Source organism: Branchiostoma floridae, chromosome 4 (genome assembly GCF_000003815.2).
Source record: "Branchiostoma floridae strain S238N-H82 chromosome 4, Bfl_VNyyK, whole genome shotgun sequence".
Taxonomy (NCBI): domain Eukaryota; kingdom Metazoa; phylum Chordata; class Leptocardii; order Amphioxiformes; family Branchiostomatidae; genus Branchiostoma; species Branchiostoma floridae.
In genome coordinates, this window is record NC_049982.1 from 20,480,955 (window position 1) to 20,502,178 (window position 21,224).

Here is a 21,224-nt window from a genome sequence, read left to right on the forward strand (position 1 = left end):
ATCATTTACATGAAATATATTTCTTTTACCTGTATTTGTTTTTTTTCTCATTTATAGCACCTCGAAATCTAAGGCATGGAAATGTTCAGCCCTTGCAGATGCAAACTTACACAAAGACAGCACACTGGTATTTTCTGTCATTAACATAAGAAACATGAAGCTCTTAAAGATGTTCTGGAAATAGCTTACAACATTTGAAATGATGCAGATTACATCCAATCCAGGCAGAAGTTGCAATTGGCAGTGCAAGCAGGGACAGTTGCCACGTCAGGTCTTGAAAGATAGGAGCAATTTCTAATGCTCCCTGTAATGGTGGCCTTGGGATTTGAAAACCTTGTTATTTTTAGCCAAATAGAATTATTGCAGGTCACAAACAGGAAGTACTTTGCAAAGGCTTACTTGGCATCAGCAGCAGTAGTAGTAGTAGTAGTAGTCCACTGTGTCCGCTGCTGCAGTGGTTGTAAACACTCTGCAGCTGCAATCAGTCTTTCTTCAATTCTCTCCACTTTGTATCAGTGCACGTTACCAACATCTTACATGTACTAAGTACTTGTTTTCTAACAGCTGCCAAGTCAGACTTGGATAAAAAAATCCATGCCGTGAAGTCTAAAAGGATCACAGGCCAATCAGCTTCAGAGCACATTCAGATTACCGTGCTAAAAAATGTGCGACGATTTCATTTTGTTGTCACTGCGCCTCCAGGCTTAGAGGCATTTCAGCACTTTGAGAGGCCCTCTTGAAGTCAGTCATGGTGATCATAAAAAATGAGGTATCATTTTGAAATATACTATGTGTACTGCCTGTTTTCATTCTGATTCATGCATAACTTTATCCGGCAGTTCACCTGGACACATTTGTGGTAAATGCTATCAGTACTTACACAACCGTTCCTGTGCTAGGTATCAACACTAACGTTACAGAATTATCCTTGTCCTTGGTGCTGAATACTATCAATTCACGGGTAACTATCAATTCATTGGGTTACTATCAATTCATTGGGTAACTAAGCCTGTGCTGAACACTTATCAATGCATAAATATCTAGACCTGTCCATGGTGCTGAATACCATCAATGCATGAGCAAGCAAGCCTGTCCTTTGAAGTAGACATGAACACCATAATCATGGTATCCAATCACGAAAAGAAACATGACCCCTACACACCTACCAAATCATCAAGATCCATGTTCAACTTCTCGAGTTCCCTAACCATATCCCTAACCCTAGGCTCATATCTCGAGTAGAAAGCACGCGATTTGAAAGAGTTTTCCGGATTACAACTACGTTTCAAAAGACCAATCACGAAAAGAAACATGACCCCTACACACCTACCAAATCATCAAGATCCATGTTCAACTTCTCGAGTTCCCTAACCATATCCCTAACCCTAGGCTCATATCTCGAGTAGAAAGCACGCGATTTGAAAGAGTTTTACCTCCTTCCCAATATGTTGTTGGCCTTTGTTTCCGATTTAAAACAACACGCTCATAACATTCTTGTGTCAACTTGACTCATAATAAACCGACCATCGACAAAACCACAACACTACTTTCACTTTTCCATTCCATGCTAGGTCATGCTAAAATCAACATACATATCAATCACATCGTAACGTTAATAACGGGAGGGGTCCAAAGTCCGGTAGGGGTCCAAACTCCGGTAGGATTTTAAAATCATTTTTGCGGAGATATGCATAAGTGTCTGCACATGATAAGTACAACTTGTTATGGACTAAACCTTGTTGTAAATATCTGAAAAGTCAGAGTATGTGTCCAATTTGGTAATCCCCAACAGATAAACGATTGAAAAAATTGCACAGTGAAACAGATTGTGGGTTTTGTCGTCGATTTCTCTCCACACAAGAAAGATGGCTTGCGTGCGACGTAGGATCTAACATGGTGTTGGATCTAACATTTGCTACCACTGACCTGTAATTTCCACATAACGTTAACGTTACAAAGGAAACAACTGAATTGCTCAAAACTCTCAAAATCCGGCTGCTAGCAGACGACCCACCACATGTGCACATGTTCTGGTGACGTCACCACGTCACACACTCTGCCAAGATGGCGGTCAACCTGAGGAAGAACGAGAGGGCGATGTTAGCGGCCTGGAAGGACGTCTGTGATGACCATTCCGACACAGATTGGTAAGAAAGCGATGTAGGGATACATAGTCTACATAATGTACTGGGGCTGGGGAACGTTTGGTCACCGTAGAGTCTGTGGAAAGTGTGGAATTTCTCCTTTGCTCTTTGCACTCTGAGCTACGCATTTCCGTCTTTAGTTCGTTCGAGACAACTAAACGGATGAACATAATTCAATCCTAACGGTTTACGAAAAGCGTGGTTACATACACTTAGCTATTAAGGGAAATTATTCACGCAATTAACAGGTTAAGTCCATAATTTCCACACAACTTTGCTGGCGTTGCGATGCTCATGATTAGGATTTTATCAAGTCATTTCCGCACAGTCCATGGCCAACCCTCCGCGATCCATTCATGCCTCCAGTCGTGTAAACTAGCCACCCGATACGTGTGCACCACCTCTGCAAACAAGTTCGCTTGTACAGCTATTTTCTTGCCAGTTTATCTGGTCAATCATTTCTGTTTAACGTCCATCCTGTTGCAGAAAACGGCATGTTTTGAAGTTCACATCTATGCGTGTGTATGTAACGTTATGTGTGTATGAGCTCGCACGTCAAACTTCCGTCCTTCATGTTTTGATCTTTGTTCCGCTCTTCGCCCTTCCCCCTCGGCCTAGCTACCCTGCACAGGCGGACTTGTTTGTCTCTCTGTATGACCCGATTGAAAAGGAACCAGTTCCCAAACGCGTGCCACCCCGCGACATGCCAAAGACTGTCGTAATCGTGATAACGCCAGTACCACACAGTAACGTTCCTGGATGATCCAAAAATAGCCCCCCCAAAAAGCAGCCCCCCTCCTGTCTGTAACATGACCCCTGCGTGTCTGCCAGCTTTACACACACATACTGCAGTTGCTGTTGTTGTCCTGTGCAACTCTGCCAAGGGTGATGGAAGCGATGTCTGTCACTCACCTGTCCTTCCTTGTCATGCTTTCAAATTACATAAACCTGTCAAATAGTTACAGATAATTCAATTATATGAGCTGCATTGGTAATAACAAGGAAGTGAATTGCGAGCTATTTTTACAAAGTCCTGTCTCATGCTTGACTTTGATATGACAGGAAAATTCAGATTTTTTGCCATCTCCTGCCAACCTATCCAAATTGGAATTGGTACATTCCTAATCCAGCAAAAATGCCTTTGCCATATTTGCACAAAAACAGTAAAGCCCCAGTGGGATGACTTGATGAATCCCTTCATAGTACCACAGTGTTCTGCTGAAGGGTGTGGCTCTGGTAAGGCTCCATCTATGTTGTCTGTATGTTTCCTGAATAGAATTGGTTCAAAGTACTATAATAACATTGGAATCAAGGTTTAATCCATATGTATTTCAAAATTTGGGTCACATATAACTTATAAGCATAAGTGTGTTGACTCCAAAATTCCTGGTGTTGTGGATGTTTACTTAGTATATAATTATAACAGTTTGGCAGCTTTACAAACATGCCATTGTGTTGGTAGATATATACATTTACCCACTACTTACTTCTAAAGATTATTGTGCCATTGATAGACAAATTCGGAACTTTTATTCGGAACAAATTAGGAATGAATTATCATGACAATATCATTCTTTACTCGGGTGATTTTATAAAGTATTTCTTGCCATTTTTGCAGGGCGCTGTATGGATATGAGGCAAACACAAATGATCTGAAGCTGGTTTCGACTGGAGGTAAGAGATTCTCTGACAATGACAATGAAGTTTATTGCATATTCATGCCCCATTGGGGCTAAAAGCAGTAAGTTAGATACAAAGATAATAATTCGACAGCTATGCTAATTAGCTATGCTATTCTTTTATCTATATTTTACATGATTCTTCTTTCTTGTAGATATGTTGTCAAACTTACAGAGTTTATCTATTACATCCTTTATTTGCTGGTAACATGAGATACTTGAGCAAGTCTTCCTTTGTTAGATGTGCATCACATTTCTGTTTTACTCCTGTAGAATCTGTAGAAATAGACATCAGGGTGATTTTTATGATCCAATCAAATAGGCATTTCAATCAGGCAACAGATCTATTTCAGGGCTACTAGTACTAGTATCTACATGTGCATGGTTTGTCTGCATATTTCTACTATCCCATGGCATTCCTGTAGACAAGTGACTCAGTGCCTTTGGGATTCCATCAGTAACAGATGGTCTTCTAATTTATTATTCAATATCTCTGCCCAAATTTGTCTGGACTAACTGGGTGAAACATGAGCTTCCCCTTATGTTTGTGTCCCAGAATGCAGGTTTGAGTCAGACTTTTTGAAAAATTGGAAAAAAATTTAGGATTCTGGACAAAATGTTAGAATGATTATAATATTTGAAATATCTAGACATTCTTTACATGTTTTTTTTCTTCCTTCATTTTTTTATAAGAAGAGAAAAGGTTGCAGAAATTTATTTCACTTGGTTCTGAAACTTATTAAAAGTTAAAAGTAGGCGAGAGGACAGTGTAAAGAATTGAACTGGGAGGAAAACTTGAATCTGACTATGTTCAATGCTATAAACATTTCCATCAACTCTGTTGTCACGTTGTGTTTCCAATTCGGAAATCATTATTTTAAGTCTGTGGACCAATAAACTATATTCTTGACAGTTGTGCACTAAGTGTGACCCCAGTGCTTATCCTCTATCTGGTAATCGTATTTTGCACCCAGCCTGATGACATGTGAGATAGATCGATAGAGACTGATGGTGTACTGCTGATAGCAGAGCTGATGTGTGTTAATGACTTTGTCATTGACAGATGGCGGTCTGGAGGAGCTAGTGGATGACTTCAGCAGTGGCAAGGTCATGTACGCTTTCTGCAGGGTCAACGACCCCAATACCAATCTGCCAAAGAACGTCCTCATTAATTGGGTAAGCACTCAGGAAAATCTAGATGTCATATTTTATTGCAACATTGAAATATCATAAACTTGTCATGTAGTCGACTTTCTATGTTAACGTCTCAGTATCACAGTCTCAGATAACCTAACACCTCAACAGTATTAAAAGAATTGAAAACAGGCATAGGTTCATCTCAACAGAAGTATAATGTGGATGCATGATAATGAGATGAAAGCCTGTCATTTAGCATTACGACTGGTATTTGTCATCAATGTAAATCATGCCAGTCACTGTTGGTCTGGTTGGGTTGGGTTTGAAGTAGTGTCACATGTAAACTGTGCCAGCCTCTGTTTGCTTATTCCTGTTGGGTTAAGGATTCTGCATAGATATGAACTTTATCAGTGCCCTGTTTGTGTTCCAGTCTGGGGAAGCTGTTCCCACTTCCAGGAAAGGAGCCTGTGCCAACCATGTCAGGGATGTGTCCAACTTCTTCCATGTAAGGAGCACTCAAGATTTATCTTCTGACCTCATTACCTTAAAGGTTTCCAATATGTTGACCAGATTTTTACCCCTGGCCGCTTATTTCAATATATCACTGTTGAGTGAGGACACTTGATGTAGGAGCTTTGCAGGAAAGTTCATCTGAGTTGGTAAAATACATAACAAAGAATTAAGATGTTCTCCAACTCAAACATTTGTACACACAGAAAGTTTTGACCCATTGATGACATCACAATAGTGAACTGTACAGAATGATTCACCCAGAAAGCTGAGGAATGTACAGAGTGGTTGGCTTGGAAAGCTGACGAAGACAGAGTGAATCAGTAAAAAATTCTGGTGATTATAAATTGTTGAGTTGGAGAAGAATTTCATACTTCTTAGAATATAAGAGCTGACTAAAATTTTACTAATTTTTGATGACTACATGGTGGGAATATGGCTACTTACTTTATGCTTTTTGGAAGCCCCTTAGAGGTGGATACATTTCTGTACAATTAGATTTGTGTAAAATCAGTGGTACTAATAAACCACCTCCCTGCATTCCCCAGGGAGCACATGTAACTGTGAATGCCCGTGATGAGGATGATGTTGACCCAGAAGCTATCATGGACAAGGTAGCCAAATCTACATCCTCCAAATACCCAGCGTTTGGCAAGGGCAGCAGTCAGCAGCAGAGGATTGAGAACCAGGGACCTGTGGTGAGTCATGTGTGCAGTTTGTTTGTGTTAAACACTGAGTATGAGGTGTTAACTTTGAAAACCAGAAGTCTGAGAACACAGAACAAAAAATGCTACTGAAAAAGCAACCGTTCAAAGAATAAAGTTTGAAGACATTATATCGTTGTAATTGTTCTTACCTCCAACTTTTGTATGGTGTTCATAACATTCTGAAAGAGGCTCTCACATATGAATTGCATGAACGTGTATGTAGTTATCTTTGAGTCTAGATATCAATGCTTGTAAATTATTAAGGTTGAGTAATCGTTGCTAATGATAGCATGTGTAACTATTAGACAAGTTGCTATATTCCTTCTGCCCACAGCCCAAGATTGCACCACGCCCACCCCCCACATCTAACGCAGAGGTACCGCACTTGGAAAATTTCCAGTACCCCCTGCCCCCCAAAATAATCAATAAATCTGTATGCATTCTATCTTGTGGAAGCAATGAATCAATAGGCATGAGATACAAAAAAAGTAATAAAACTCTGATCATCCAGTTCAAAACTGCATGGAGTATTCTCTCACACCTTAATTATGTGATGAAAATTGAGATCACAAAGAATACCAGTATTTTCTAAACCTGAAAATTGTTATGGCTATTTCCACAGAGGAAGGACCTGCATGTATGTGTTATTCATCAACCTACAGATATACTGAACCTGATTGTTCAGTGGTAACACATGATTTGGAAACCATGATCATAACTTTTCACCCAACTTCTAAATGTTGCCTAATGATTTTTGTTTGTTGTTTCTGGATATCAATGAAGTATCATCACCTTCAAAAGATGTCTTAGTAAAGAATGTCAACCAAACAAGATTCAAATCAAAATCATACACCTGCTTTGCTGGTTTTCAAGTCAGTACAAAAGACTGCAGGATTTCTTATGTTCCAAGAGATTTGATGAAAGTGGGAGTGTATCTCTCCGATCATATTAACTTATTAACTTAGAGGTATCCAAACAGAAAGTGAAAGAAACATTGACTTTGTTTAGAAAATCTTGATTTAATTTCTTGTCAACTTGCACAGTTGCAGGCCTCTTAATGAACACAGTACCAGAGCCCCTTTCTCTCAACATGAATAAAGATGCACAAAGACTGTTAAAAAACTTTGGGAGTATGATAATTGACCAAATACTCTCTCTCTCTCAAGCAAGGGTTTAGAATCAGTACAGTGTGCATGTAGGCTGACTTGTGTCTTGTCTCTGTGTAGGGTTCTGTGTACAAGAAGACTCAAGCAGCATCCGAGATCAAAAGTAGTCAGAAGCAGAGGGAAGATTTCTGGGCCCAGCAGGAGGTGAGATGGACTTGTCAGTACTGTAGGGTTCCAGTGCCATAGTGTTATACTAGTAGTAGGTGTCATTCTAAAAATAGGATAGAACCATCTTCACCTACTACCTACCTTTAGTCAAGACCTGCCCAAGCTAAGGAACCCTGGTAAAAGTGGAGGACTACATTTTACTGTGGTATCGAGAACTCAACTGACCCCACAGATTTTAAGCCACAGTAGATTTGCTAACTGCAGAGTTTTATCATAGGCATCTTTGGGTTAAGAAAAGCAGGAGTCAGTGTTTTTTTCATGTTCAAAAGTAAGGAATGACTCAAAATGATAATTGAATATATTATGCTAATCATTATTTCAATATTTACACATCAATACTTTGTTCTACACAGCCAAAATATCTGATAGTTTTGTACTGTAAAATGTTGTATCAGAAAGAGGAGAAAGCACGTGTTGCAGAGGAGAAGAAGCGGGCGACGGCAGAGCGGGCAAAGCGCGAGAAGGAGCGACTGGATCGAGAGAGAAGGGAAGCAGAGGAGAGGGAGAAGAAAGTCAAGGAGAAGGACCTCATGACCAGGCAGCAAAAGTAGGTATCAAGGAGAGGAACAACGTGTGACAGAAAAAGGTATATTTCTGTCAGTCAAGAGAAGATTTACCCTAACAGTGAAAGAGACATTAAAGATTGGAACTAATAGAAAAAGAAAAAGGCTGTTTGCACTATTATGATTTGTCTCTGCCATGTTAACTTTGTAGAATGTTTTTAATGCAAACTACTGGACTACCATTTATCTTCAGAGTTAGAAGTTTAATTGTTTAGATGTTGAGAAGTGGTAATCTTAAAAGATTTCTGTTGAGTAGTTTATGACTCTTTATTGCATTGTGTTTGCAGGAAAGAAGAAGCTAACGTTGACAAGAGCATGATGCAGAGGGAGAGAGATGTGGAGAAGGCCCGATGGGTGAGTAATGGCAATGTTTTTTTCTTGGTAGTCATACTGAGCTACTTTCCAATCATGTGCTATTTCATGATGATAAAAGGTTAGGGCGTGGCTGATCACAACCCTACCTCCTACAGAAGCTGAGGATGTTGATGATCTGTAACAAACTTTGTTTATTTTCTCAAGGACTTTCATTTCCAAAATTTTACTGCCACAGACATTCAACTCTGAACAGTGAAAATGTGAGGTCGAGGTTTTTACAGCTGCAATATGTCTCCACCACAGGAGACCATACAGAAGGAGGAACAGGAGGAGGACAAGTCCAGAAGGAAGAGGAGCGAGTCTCTTACCAAGGCTGCGGTAAGTCTGAAAACCAGAGGTGTGATTGGACTGGTCTGGACACTTGTCAGGACTTGTCTCTAAGGCTTCAGAAATTAGTTTGCATATTTTGCTACCTGGATGTCTATCGTTCATTGAAGGACGTTATAAACATTTAATGAGTATCTTTTCACACTACCAAAAGTATCTGCCAATGATTCAGCAGTCTGCCTGCTATCCTCCTGATGGCAACAGTGACTTGAGTCATAAAATATGAACTGGGCAGGGAGTACCTAACTTATATTTTCAACTGGTACAGTTTAGTTTATGTGTTGATGGAACAGCACAGATTAGCTGACTTGTTGATTACCAAAACAGGTAAGCTGTCGTGTTGATTTTCAGTACAGCACTGGTGTGAACAGTAAGTGAACGGTACAGGTACATGGTCAGGTATGACCAAGATAAACAAGCTGACAAAATACCCTTCCATTCAAAACAACAAAGGAAGTGCCTTAAAGTCAGTTTTAGCTGTAACGTTTTTATACAGTCTCTGTTTTGTTGTTTTCATGCCTTTTTATTTATTCCCCTATGTTGTGTGGTGTTTATGTTGTACTGTCAATGCTATAGCAGGAAGACAGCAGGTTGCATATCACAGAGCCGCTCTCTCCCAGTGACAAGAAAGGGTATGGGAACTGGACTGCCAAGCCGTGGACGGGGCAGGCGTCCTCCGGGGGGTTCCGTAGCGTCAGCTTCAAGCCCGCCACGCCCCCCTCCAGCCCGGGGCCAGGGGTGTGTTTAATCTATCCGTGTGTGTGTGTGCCTGCTGCACTGTCAGGGTTAATGCATGGGTACTGCTCCCATGGCACAAACTTGCTGTGGCCTGCCACCAACACTGACTCTTGGCCATGAGGCAACAACAGTTCTTGTTTCTATGGCACAAACTTGATATGGCCTACCAACAATACCAACACGACTCCAGGCCAATCTAGGAATCACTTGTAATCACAATGGCCATGGTTTACCAACTAATTCAGTCTCTTCCCCATGGCACAATTTTAGTGTAGCTCACCAACAGTACCGGCATGGCCGAATTGGACTTCATCATGGCCATGGCTCACCAGCATGTTCTTATTTCCATCGGCCCAAACTTGCTGTGGTTGCCAACAAGACTGCCATGGTTTCTGCATGCCTTCTGGTGTTCATAGCAACTGCATGGCTCCAAGAAGTTGAACTTAAACATGTCCATCATTTGTTTTGCATATATCCACCAATTTTTTATACAGAAACTTTCCTTATATAGAAACTTTCCTTATATAAAAACTTTTGCACACATTGGAATATTCACAGCCATTCTATGGGATATCAGCAGATTTACCATAGAACATTTAAAATGGCATTAAAGAACACCCACAAGGCACCCACTTACACTTCTCACACCATGAAATATTCATTGTTGCACCATGGGATACCCACATGCTGCACTGTCTGACATGATATCCCTTCAACTTTTACACCTGATTTCAGACAGACACATAAAACTTTGGCTGCACAGTTTCCATCTACTCTTTTCATGTGCATGTTACTGGGATTAATCTTAAACAAAACAGACATATACTAAGTTTTTCCATTGATCTTTGATTCATACATTTCATCATCCTTTGAGTGGATCTCATGATTTTTTTTTTTTTGCCCCCACCTTACCCTAGGTTAACCCCACAGATAAGCCAACACTCTCCTCCTTTAAACCCACCCTTTCCCCATTGGCTGTTCGAAAAGTTAACTCTCCGCAGTCATTTGCATCGGGGCCAGGGTCGCCGGGCATATGCGTGCCGCCTAACACACCGGTTGGTTGTGGTTTGGTCCATTACACTTGCCGTAACCAGTTGGAATGTTTTCATACATGCTTGTGTTCAATGCTGTTAAGATTGAAGTAAGAAGTCCACACAATAAGCTTGCACTCTAAGTTCATATCATTAAAGACTTCATTAGATCTAATAAGCTTGTCATAGCTTGTACTTGGAATGGAGTGTGTAATACATCCATCATGTATAGTTTGAGATGTACTAAGGTACAGTCAGAGTTCTGTAAGTGTGGCTGAGTTCAAATTTTGGTGCATTTTGGAAGCATGGAGTTATGAAGTACAGTACAGTGCTGAAGGTATTGTATGTCCTGTTATATAGACGAACATTTCATTGTAGTAAGACAGGCTGGTTGTTGGTTTATTTCCTGTGTTGGTGTGTGTGACCAGGAGGATTACGGTCAGGAGTACCAGAACACGGTCCAGCAGCTCATGGCCAGCCGTCCTCCGCAGACGAAACATGGCAGAACATTTGTACTGACTGGAACCAAGGAGACCAGAACCACAGAGGGAACGCAGGCAGAGCTGCACAGAGTAGTCACCACAGAGACTACTCAGAAGCAAACTGTTGAGACCAAACTTGCACGGAACCCGTACATTGACACTACACCGATCGTTCAGTACAATCAGCCTGCTGATGTCTCTGCTGACCTGAATAATGATGATGATGATGATGTGGAAGACCCAAACTCAATTACTGAGATGGTGAGAAAACAGTCCAGATTCATCCATGGCAAGAAAAAGCCGACCCTCCTGGCTAAGCAGGTTGGAATGTTTGAGAAACCAGACGAACCAGAGGTGAATCCGTTTAAAGTTCAGTTTGAAGCAGAATCCAGAAGTTTGCGGCCTCGAATCATGCCAGGAGACGGTGCACCAAAGGCTGGGTTTCAACCAACTTGTGTGGTCTCCAAACCTGTGTGTCACCCGCCCACCCCCTCCCACATCACACCTAACAAACCTGCACACAAGCACCCACAAGCAGCACCCACACACATGAAACCACAGCATCCTCTAGCAGCAGCCAGTAAAACTGCACAGCCTCACCCTGCACAGCCAGCAGTACAGTCCTACTTACCCCGCAGTACACCACACGGTCATACAGGACCCAAAAACACACCCAGCAAAGTGGGCTACAATCCCACATCACAGCCAGATGCAACACAAAGCCAGCCTGTTCCCATGGGAACTTATCTACCAAAGAAAACCCCTGCACCCTCCCAGGCCAAGCCTCAACCCACAGGAAGTCAGGAGGATAGGAAAGTGGATGGTGTGTTTGAGTCTCACCCATACACAGAAGAAGAGGACGACGGGCCCCCACCCAACACTGCCCTGGTTAGTCAACAGGTGTAACGCATGTGGCTGGTTTGTGGCCAGGTGTCCAATATCAGGTGCTTGGCATGCACCTGATGTGTTGCAATTGTCTGGCATGTGACTGATTAATAAGGAAGTCATAGGCATGGTGCTGGTGACTTCCCCAATTTATGATAGAATGTGTATGCTTGTCAGGTTGTCATTATATAATCGGTAATTAGGGCTTGTAGTTTTGAAAGTTAAGATGCTTGTTACAGGTTCCAGAAGATTATTACTGTAAAGGCAATTATGGCATTGATGCATCGTGATCAGTCTTGCTCCTTGGATAAGGCTTGTTAACTTTGCCCAGCAAGATCTTGTGATGATTGCTGGACAAAGCTACTCAGTTGTCATATGAAGACTTCTCCAAAGTATCAAAAGGCTTGCCTTACTTTGGGTTAAACATACGTTTAAGATGAACACAAGAAGATACACAGCTTGATAAGTTGGGAATTGGGGGCTTAATGTAAAGATTGGACATGATATATGCCACTTTTGTTACTTATTTCAGTTCAGTTTCTAACTTTTCAGAAACCTTTTTTTGTGCAATTTTTCCACCTGTCTCTCCACTGGTACCTGTAGGAGGCAGCAGCACTGGTTGCACAGAGAGGTGACTTTAACCCGCGGTCCATGTGGCAGCAGCACAACGTCCCCCCTCCCCTCCCCAGCACCCGTCCTACAGGCCCAGGCAGCCCTGCCAAGAAGGTGGCCCAGTCTGCACTCTTTTGACTGTCCATTTGTCATTGTGTTCTTTCAAACTGAGACCTTGTTGTGTCTTGCTGTTTTATCACATATCCTTCATGATTTGCATCTTGTTTTTTTCTCTATTCCTACTTTGTTGAGCTGAATGAATTTGTATTTTTTTCCTATTTTCCTCCTCTGCTGTGTTGTACTTCATGTGTTTGTGTTTGTTGCTATTTCTGTGCGTCCTTGTGTGTGGCTGTCCTGTGACAGAAGCCTGTAGGGTACCCCCTCCAACCTGTGCCTGACATGACCAGCAGTGTAGAGGCCCCTCCCACAGAGGAGAGTCGTGAGCTGCCCACCAACACAGCTTTGGTGTGTAGCCTCATCAATTTGAACCAGAGTGTGTGAACTGTACTAAAAGCATTGGATACAGAATTTTTAAAACTATTTGCTCATTTACATGTTTTATCTCTTGACCCAAAAGCTCCTAGGCAAATTCACATTTATTGGAAGCCCAATATAACACTCTTATTGGTACAATGTACATGTAAACCAGTCTGATCAGCCTTAGTACAGTCAGTAAATTTGGTTACATCATACTCTGTCTTGCTTCCTTGAGCAGCCTTTATCTCAGCTGTAGCCCATAGCAAATTGGGTGCACAACAAGGATGATGCACCCTGACAATAGGCAATTAAGTGCCTTGAAAAAAACTACTACTGTATCAGACTTATTCATAGTTTTATTAAGTTGACAATGGTATTATCCACTTAAGTACAGCTGTCTGTATTGTTTTGTGTTCTCTGTTCTGCTTCTTACCTTTCTCTCTACTTTTTTTCCATGATTTCCCACAGGAGGCCAAACTCCTTGTTTCTCAGCGAGAGAACAACCCTAAAGACATGTGGAAGGACTTCCACGTCCCTCCCCCTCCCCCCAACATGCCCCTTCCCCCCAGCCCTGTCAAGGTGGGACAGTCCTACTCTGAGGACAGTGTGTTCGCTAAGTGTGGCATCTGCCTTGTGTATGTAGTTGTGAGAGGATGAGAGTACTGGGTTTGCTTTGTAGTTTCCATCTCACACTAACTTGTAGTTGTGAAAAGATGTTAGCATGAGGGCAACATGCTTAATGGTACAGTTTAGTCTCAGTGTAATATTGGCATGATGGCTTGGTTCTACAGTGTGATCTCTGTGAACTTTGTAAGCTGTGACACAAGTTTGGAAACTGTTAGGCTAGTTAAGTCTGTGATGTACATGTAGTGTATGTGGTTACCTGCTTATTCCTGCCTGTCAATTGGAATGCTGGAAACACATTTGACTGTTGCGAATGAGCAGTTAATTTTATTCATATGTGCTTCTCTCATCTTCAGTTGACATTGTCTTTATATCTGTACTGGCATACACTTTCAGTCCACTGTATATGACATTCAGGCCACACCAGCAAAGCCTCTTGTTTATTTGACTGTTGAGGGGTACAAGTTGGAAATGAAATGTAATTTTTACCAGATTTTTACCAACAGATTTGGAACAAGTCGTTTTGTTAATGTGGCCACATATTTATGTTCCCATCACCTGTACATGTGTGTGTGTGTCGTCTCGTTTGTCATCTATATGTATGTGCCACACTACAAACACTGAGTTTCTACTTCTGTCTCTGTGTTGTAGAAACCAAAGACACAAGAACCTAGACTAAAAGTGGTATATGAGCCGGCCATTACGGAGCCTCTGGTACAGTCCTGCTCCTGGCACGCTTCCTCTCTGCTCGGAGACACTTCTTTCTCCTCAATCTATCCTCAGGTTCTCTTCCTTTGACTCTGTCTCCTGTCTATCTCCACTTTCTGGATTGTTGTCTTTTGTTACCACTACTTCCTCTCCTGTCCTGCCCCTTTAAATCCTACTTTTGCACACATCCTGTCCCTGTGTAACTCAGCCTGTGGCAATCATCCTGTCCTTCCCCCTTCCCTTTGCAGTGACGACTAACCAGATGTTGGAATTTTATGCTGATCTTATTCTGTTCTGAATGTGATTTTGTTTGTGCAACACTTACATTTTAATGTTACTGTACAGTAACTGTTCAAATCTTGCTGCTACTGGTACAGGACACAACAGTCCCAGCAGTTCCCCCCATGCAGAATGGTGGTCCAACCCACTCCACAGAACAAGCCACCCTTCCAGACAGGCTAGACACCCCTCCAACCAACACTGCAATGGTCTGGTCCTTAAAAAACATACACTGTATCTGTGCAGTTTGATATTGCATGTCATCAAATCTGATCATCTCTGTTATTGCACTACTCATGTCACTCAAATCTTTGTATGTTCCGAGGTTTGAAAAATCTGATGAAGTTTGCTGAATGCTTCAGAGTCATTTTGTTCCTGTTCCAGCTTGTCAGATGCTTTTAAACAGAAGAATTCTTTACAAGTGGTTGTTTGCAACATGTAATCTTTTTGGCTGTCTTATTGATGTATTAGCATAGCAAATGCCTTTAAAGTGTTGTATGGTCAAAGGCAAGTTAGCATTGTCATTCCATCCAAATCTGCATGTACAATGTACATCTTGATGTCTTTGGTCTCATTGTTAGTCAGTGATCACTAACAGGTTACCTCGGTATCATCATATAACAAGTTTAGTCATTAACCTGGCTTGGGAAGCTTAGTTACCTCACCAAACAAATGTAGAAGCCATAGGGTCTTGTTGCCTGACGAGTGTGTGTTACTGTTGTAGCAGCTGTGGGTACCAATCATGATACATAGCAGGTCTGGTCATCTTCACATAATGCATTCACCAAGTCTGATCATCAACCTGATGATGTAGGCTTGGTTATCATCACTAACCTGATACAGTAGGCTTGGTTATCACCACTAACCTGATACAGTAGGCTTGGTTATCATCACTAACCTGATACACTAGGCTTGGTTATCACCACTAACCTGATACAGTAGGCTTGGTTATCATCACTAACCTGATGCTGTAGGCTTGGTTATCATCACTAACTTGATGATGTAGGCTTGGTTATCATCACTAACCTGATACGCTAGGCTTGGTTATCACCACTAACCTGATAAAGTAGACTTGGTTATCACCACTAACCTGATACAGTAGGCTTGGTTGTCACTGCTAACTTGATATAGTAGGCTTGGTTATACAACAATATGTAGTTTTTTAGGAACCTGCAAGGCACAATGAGTATTGCTATGATCCAACTTGCAGTGTACAGTATCTAGAAGTTGATTTTGCGGAGAAACATTCTTTCCTTACTTTGGCTAAAGACTTTTGAGAAGTTGATAATATTGATGTTCTGGGACTGCCACAGGAGGCAGCGGCACTGGCAGCACAGAGAGGCAGGAAGAACCCTCGCACCAAGTTTGAACAGAAACCCCAGGAACCCCTGCCTCCCATCCCCAGCAACCCCACTCCCAATACTGCCATGGTCAGTAGGCAGGTCTGCTGTGGTCTGTAACGTCATTAGTGGCATGAGAACTGTAGAACTGTGGTGGCACCGGTGTGTTGTAGTCTGTTAAATTATAGTAGATTGCTGTGTAGTTCAGTCAGCATGGCAAGTAGAGCTGTGAAGGTGTAGCTCTGTCTCAGTGTCAGTATCATCAGTTCCTTTAGAACTTATTGTGCAGTTGAGCTATTGAGGCATGGTTTGTAGAACTAGAAGTATGATACTCTAGTTCACATGTAGTTCTGTTGCCACAGTAGTATTGTGATCATGCAGTTCCATAGTTCTGGCACCATGCTTTGTAGAACTTCAGGTGTGATAGTATAAGCCAGTCAGAATAATTTATTGCAATGCAAATATGGTCTTACACTACTGATATTCTTGTCTGTATGTTCTGGTACAAGTAGCTGGTCCCAGTTATGCCAATGTAGTCCAACATGAAAGAATGTTGGCAGGCAGTCGGAAGACATTTTCTCCTGATTTCTCTGTGTACCTTCCTTCCTGTCCCCTCCTCACAGGAGGCAGCATCCCTGATACACCAGAAGGGAAGCTTCAACCCAGAATTAGCTCGTCTAAAGTTTGATAACAAGGAAGCATCTCCCAACACAGCTCTGGTTGGTGGTCGTCTTTTGCCAGGAACTTTGTCATAAGTCAAAGCTAACAGTAGCCTACACTAGCACGGAAGATCTCATGGCTGACTGATTCAGAATTTAGAGTAACATGTAGACAAGTACAAGTAGTTAATATTGATTTGTGCTATGTTTTGGGATGCCTGTGCCTGTTTCTGCATGTGAGACATATAACCTCAAGCACTGTGGTAGAATTTTCCAGGTTTGTCTTGGCTGTGCGAATTAACCTTTTTTCCATCTATTAGGTCCTATGGTATTGTCTATGCTTACAGGATGTAACCATCTATCATGGGGTTCTGTGGCATTGATTATCGTTGTGAGACTAACACTTTTGCCATTAGACCTATGGGCTATGGCACTATTTTGTAGCTGCAAATTTTGTCTATTGCATGTCATCTTGGTAACTATAGTGAAGATATTGTAACTATGTATTGTATGTAATGCTGCTTCCTCTGCATTTGAGAATTGCCCTAAGAATCTTGAAATCTAGTCTAGGTAGAACTGCTTGTGTAATTGATGCACAGTACCCACAAAACACATAGTGAGTTCCTGAAGCTGTTGGTCTGTATGAATTTTATACTGGGTTTAGTATGATAATTTATACACCAATACTTATATCTGTGTGATAGTTCACACCTTTTAGCATCTTCACATCAAGGTAGGGGATTGGTCCTAATTGCAATACAAGTGTTTTACAGCAAACATTGACAGTTATTCAGTCTGCCAGGTCTGTCTATACCATGAGAATAAGTGGTACAGTCATATTGTAGAAGATTGCAGTTGTAACTGCACTGCTTTTATAACCTGATAACTAACAATAACTCTGCACTACAGAATGTATTCATTCACTGCAGGGCCTGTTTCTGCAGAAATATGGTCCTTCTGCAACAACCTGACTGTTAGAAAACTAATGCTGCAGGCTTCTGCAGAAACACCTTGTGATTGGATAAATGATGGATTGATTGACCATGATTTGCCCTGCAGGAAGCAGCTCAGTTGGTGTCCCAGCGAGGAACGTTTAACCCAAGGGCAGTGTTTGAGCAGGAGTCTTCCAGTGTTGCACCACCAGCCAGACCGTCGGGAGCACCGCCACAGAAACTCAAGCACAGCTGGGGCCAGTCGGTGAGTTTGGAACTGTCCTCATTCTACCTTGATTTCTCTAGTGACATGTTCACATACATTGTTTACCAGATTGTTAGTGCTGTATTTTATTGCAACTGCTGGAAGGGGTACAGTATGCTATATACTAGATGGGTTATAACCTTGTCAACTATGGATTATTTGAAACCATCCCCATATAATCTCCAGAAATTCCATGTATAACCTCCAGACTATATACTTTCTCTTTTGTTACAATTCCATCTTCACTTTTAAGTTTGCACTTGACATCTTGTATATTATTTGCCTTTTGTTTTCTTTTGCTCATTTCATCAGCAACAGGAAGCAGAACCGGTTCGTTCGTCCCCTCCCGCCCGTCCTGCCGCCCCCGCGCCGGCCCCTCAGCCCAGCCCCGCCCCCGTACCCCAGCCAACCCCCGCACAAGTGCCTCCGCCACAGCCGCCGGCCCAGCCAGAGCCCGCACCAGAAGTACCACCTGCGGAGCCGGCTCCCCCCCTGCCTACAGGGAAGTCCCCCCTGACAGAGTCCCTCTCTGTTCTACAGAAGGTTCGCAGGCAGCAGGACTCTGATGAGGAACAGGATGACCAGGACTGGGACGGTAATTTGTCTCACACTTACACGTTTTAACATTGTAGTTTTCAATAGAACTTATAGTAGTGATGTTCCATAACAACTTAATCTGGGACAAGTACAACTGTCTTAACAAAAATAAGTCTCAAAAGTTCTGGATGATGCTAATGTAGTGGTTGTATGTTGCAATAGAGGATGAAGGTGTGTCCCAGCCCCCTGTGGTCCAGCCTCCTGTGGTCCAGCCTCCTGCCCAACCTGCGGTACACCAGGAGGAACAAGTCATCACACAGACAGGTGGGAGTGCTAGCAGATGACATTTAAGATAATGGTCATATTTACAACTCAGGTCACATTTATGCTCTGGATAAAAAGGATGACAAGTCAGACTTGGTCTTTTGCTTGTTTAATTCAGAGGAAACACATGAGGCCCAGTACCAACAGCAGTACCAGCAAGAGTATCAACAGGAATACCAACAGGAGTACCAACAAGAGTACCAGGAAACTCAGCCTGCTCAGGACTATGTTGATGACCAAAGTCCTGTGGAAACTGGGCTGAGAGCCAGGGCTTTGTATGACTACCAAGCATGTAAGGACACAAGCAGACATTTTTCTATTTATGTGAGCTTTGTCTTAACAACGTAGGAGCCACTATGCCTGTACATTGTAGAAATACATGACATGCATGTTTCCAAAACCAGTATATCACAATTGTACGTATGTATACTATACCGGTACCCCATAGATGTAGAGGTAAATGTATTTATATGATATATACCAGTACACAATAGACAAAGATTATCATACCATATAGAGAAAAGGCTGTTTGGAGTGTTGCTAATGGCTGTTTTCCCCTACAGCTGCAGATGATGAGATATCCTTTGACCCTGATGAGATCATCACTGACATTGAGCAGATTGACGAGGGCTGGTGGCGTGGTGTGGGGCCTGATGGGACATACGGCTTGTTCCCTGCGAACTATGTGGAGCTCATTTAAACATCATGCTCTCAACACGCTAAACTGGTGTAGAACATGTCACCTGCAGGTAGTGCTACGGAATGGTTCATAGATATATTTATTCTTCTGTCTAGAGTTGATTCTTCAGCAGGAAGTGTCAGGAATGAAATGACCAGAAGTGTTTTATATCGCCTTGAGAACTGGAGAAACGATGATACCAGGTACATGTAGATGTTTTTCAGGTGACCTGTTTATGCAAGGTCTCTTTGTCCTGTTTTGCCAGGTCAGTTTTAAGCCTTAAGATGAAAATTATTTCATTTTCCCTTAAGATTTTGCTGTCTGATTCTTCTCCTTATATCTGTGTGATTTTCATTTCAGATAAAAGCAACTACCACAGTAGTCCTTAATGTGCATGGTATCTGGGGCATCATGTGGACTTGGGATTAGATTTCTATCTGTGAAAGTCATTATTCAAGGATCATAAAATGTAAGGTAAAGATTTCAAGCTGTAATATGACTTTCCTGCAAGCTTATGTAATGTTTTAATCCATGAACAGAAATATACATTTGACAGAATAGACCACTTTATATAGGTATATATATTACAGAGCCTGGGGAATCCATAATGGACAGTCCACATCATGTGAGCTGACTACAAGGGGTTTCCCAAGGGTCCTCCACATGCAGTTGGGTGGACAACCAAGGGTTGGCAGGGATTCATGTTTTATAATATGGGAGGCTCCTTGCTTGGTGCTGAACATTTTCTAGTTGTGTCGGATTATCATCAAACCATCTATTCACAGACAGGTAATTTCTAGTCAGAATAGTACATGTAGTAGTACTGATATCAGATGTGTTAGGGTAGCAACATTCAAAATCCTCGACACCACAGGTGTTGGCCTTGTTGTTTTAAGGTACAGGTAAGGCATTTATTGGACTGAATGAAGAAACGATGTCAAAGGGATGTCTTATCATCTTCATAGTTAAGTGTTGATCAAGCCTGAATCAGTAGCCTTCGTTTGACAGGTATGATTCCCTTACAGTTATCTTTTTATACCAATGTAATCATAGTTAACAGCAAAATCAGTGCAGGTCAACATTATTATCATAGCTAGATATATAATGTACCTAGTTCCCATATTGGAGCAGGTGTTGTACACTGCCATTGTAATGTGTAGTCTTTGCCTTTGTACTCTGAATTCTTTAGCTTGACTAAATGTCACAGGAAAAAGGTGAATATAGTATAAAGGAATTGTTTTTGATCATTTGATATGAATTGTATTTAAGGATTGTTTTGAAGCTATGTGGATGCTTGCATGCTACATAAAGTTAAGATGCAATAAGCCTCTTGCCACTACAATTTTAAGAATATATGTGACATGTGATATTTCTTCTGAGATGATTTTGCTTTTGATCTTGAAAAAGTAACTTGCACTGTGATCAGACGTAAAAAAAAGTTCCTAATTAACGGAAAATATGGTAAACTAGAAAAATGCTAATAAATTTTTTACTATTCGAATTGTGTGTGGTGTGCAGTTTGTTATGGTTGCTTCATTTATGGTATGTTATCTTAGGAGGATGTCTACTAGTAAGTAGAATAACTCAGCCAGATATACATGTAATTACTAGTATTTGGTTTCTTTCATTAACACGGTCTTGAAATTACATGTATCTTCTCCTGTTTCTCTTAAACATTACAAAGAAATTAGTAGGGAGAAGATAATCATTGCTTGTCAGCAAAGATGGAAATATCAAGTGCTTTTGTTTTGACAGTATAATGGAAAATCTTGATTGGACTTCAACGGTGTAATGTAACAACACATGTGACAACATAATTGCAATGAGGTCCATTGCAGAAGATCAGGCCAATCTTTAATGGATTTTCTTAATAAAG

The 21,224-nt window shown here is 41.5% G+C and overlaps 1 protein-coding gene across 14 annotated transcripts; it reads left to right on the forward strand.

Annotated features, from left to right (window-relative positions):
• Positions 1-1,993: 1,993 nt before the first annotated feature.
• Positions 1,994-20,849, forward strand: LOC118413523 (drebrin-like protein A). Of its 14 annotated transcripts, none has more exons than XM_035817015.1 (25): positions 1,994-2,147; positions 3,763-3,818; positions 4,887-4,999; positions 5,391-5,465; positions 6,019-6,168; positions 6,512-6,553; positions 7,404-7,487; positions 7,907-8,058; positions 8,362-8,428; positions 8,693-8,767; positions 9,353-9,514; positions 10,432-10,569; positions 10,974-11,915; positions 12,516-12,638; positions 12,888-12,989; positions 13,470-13,580; positions 14,277-14,408; positions 14,711-14,821; positions 15,926-16,042; positions 16,576-16,671; positions 17,671-17,808; positions 18,121-18,403; positions 18,568-18,669; positions 18,788-18,961; positions 19,233-20,849. In XM_035817015.1, the coding sequence occupies exons 1-25, from the start codon at positions 2,065-2,067 to the stop codon at positions 19,367-19,369; spliced, it is 3,765 nt and encodes a 1,254-aa protein (XP_035672908.1). In that variant the 5' UTR covers positions 1,994-2,064; the 3' UTR covers positions 19,370-20,849. The 14 variants fall into 14 exon arrangements, with proteins under 14 accessions (XP_035672908.1, XP_035672911.1, XP_035672909.1 ...); XM_035817018.1 differs by having other exon boundaries at positions 14,277-14,339; XM_035817016.1 differs by having other exon boundaries at positions 9,356-9,514.
• Positions 20,850-21,224: the final 375 nt, after the last annotated feature.

Excerpts from the sequence above, each read along its gene's own strand:
- LOC118413523 (XM_035817015.1), top strand. The coding sequence starts at position 2,065 with ATGGCGGTCAACCTGAGGAAGAACGAGAGGGCGATGTTAGCGGCCTGG. Across the intron at positions 6,169-6,511 it reads TTGAGAACCAGGGACCTGTG|CCCAAGATTGCACCACGCCC; the intron begins GTGAGTCATGTG and ends TTCTGCCCACAG. Across the intron at positions 6,554-7,403 it reads CCCCCACATCTAACGCAGAG|GGTTCTGTGTACAAGAAGAC; the intron begins GTACCGCACTTG and ends GTCTCTGTGTAG.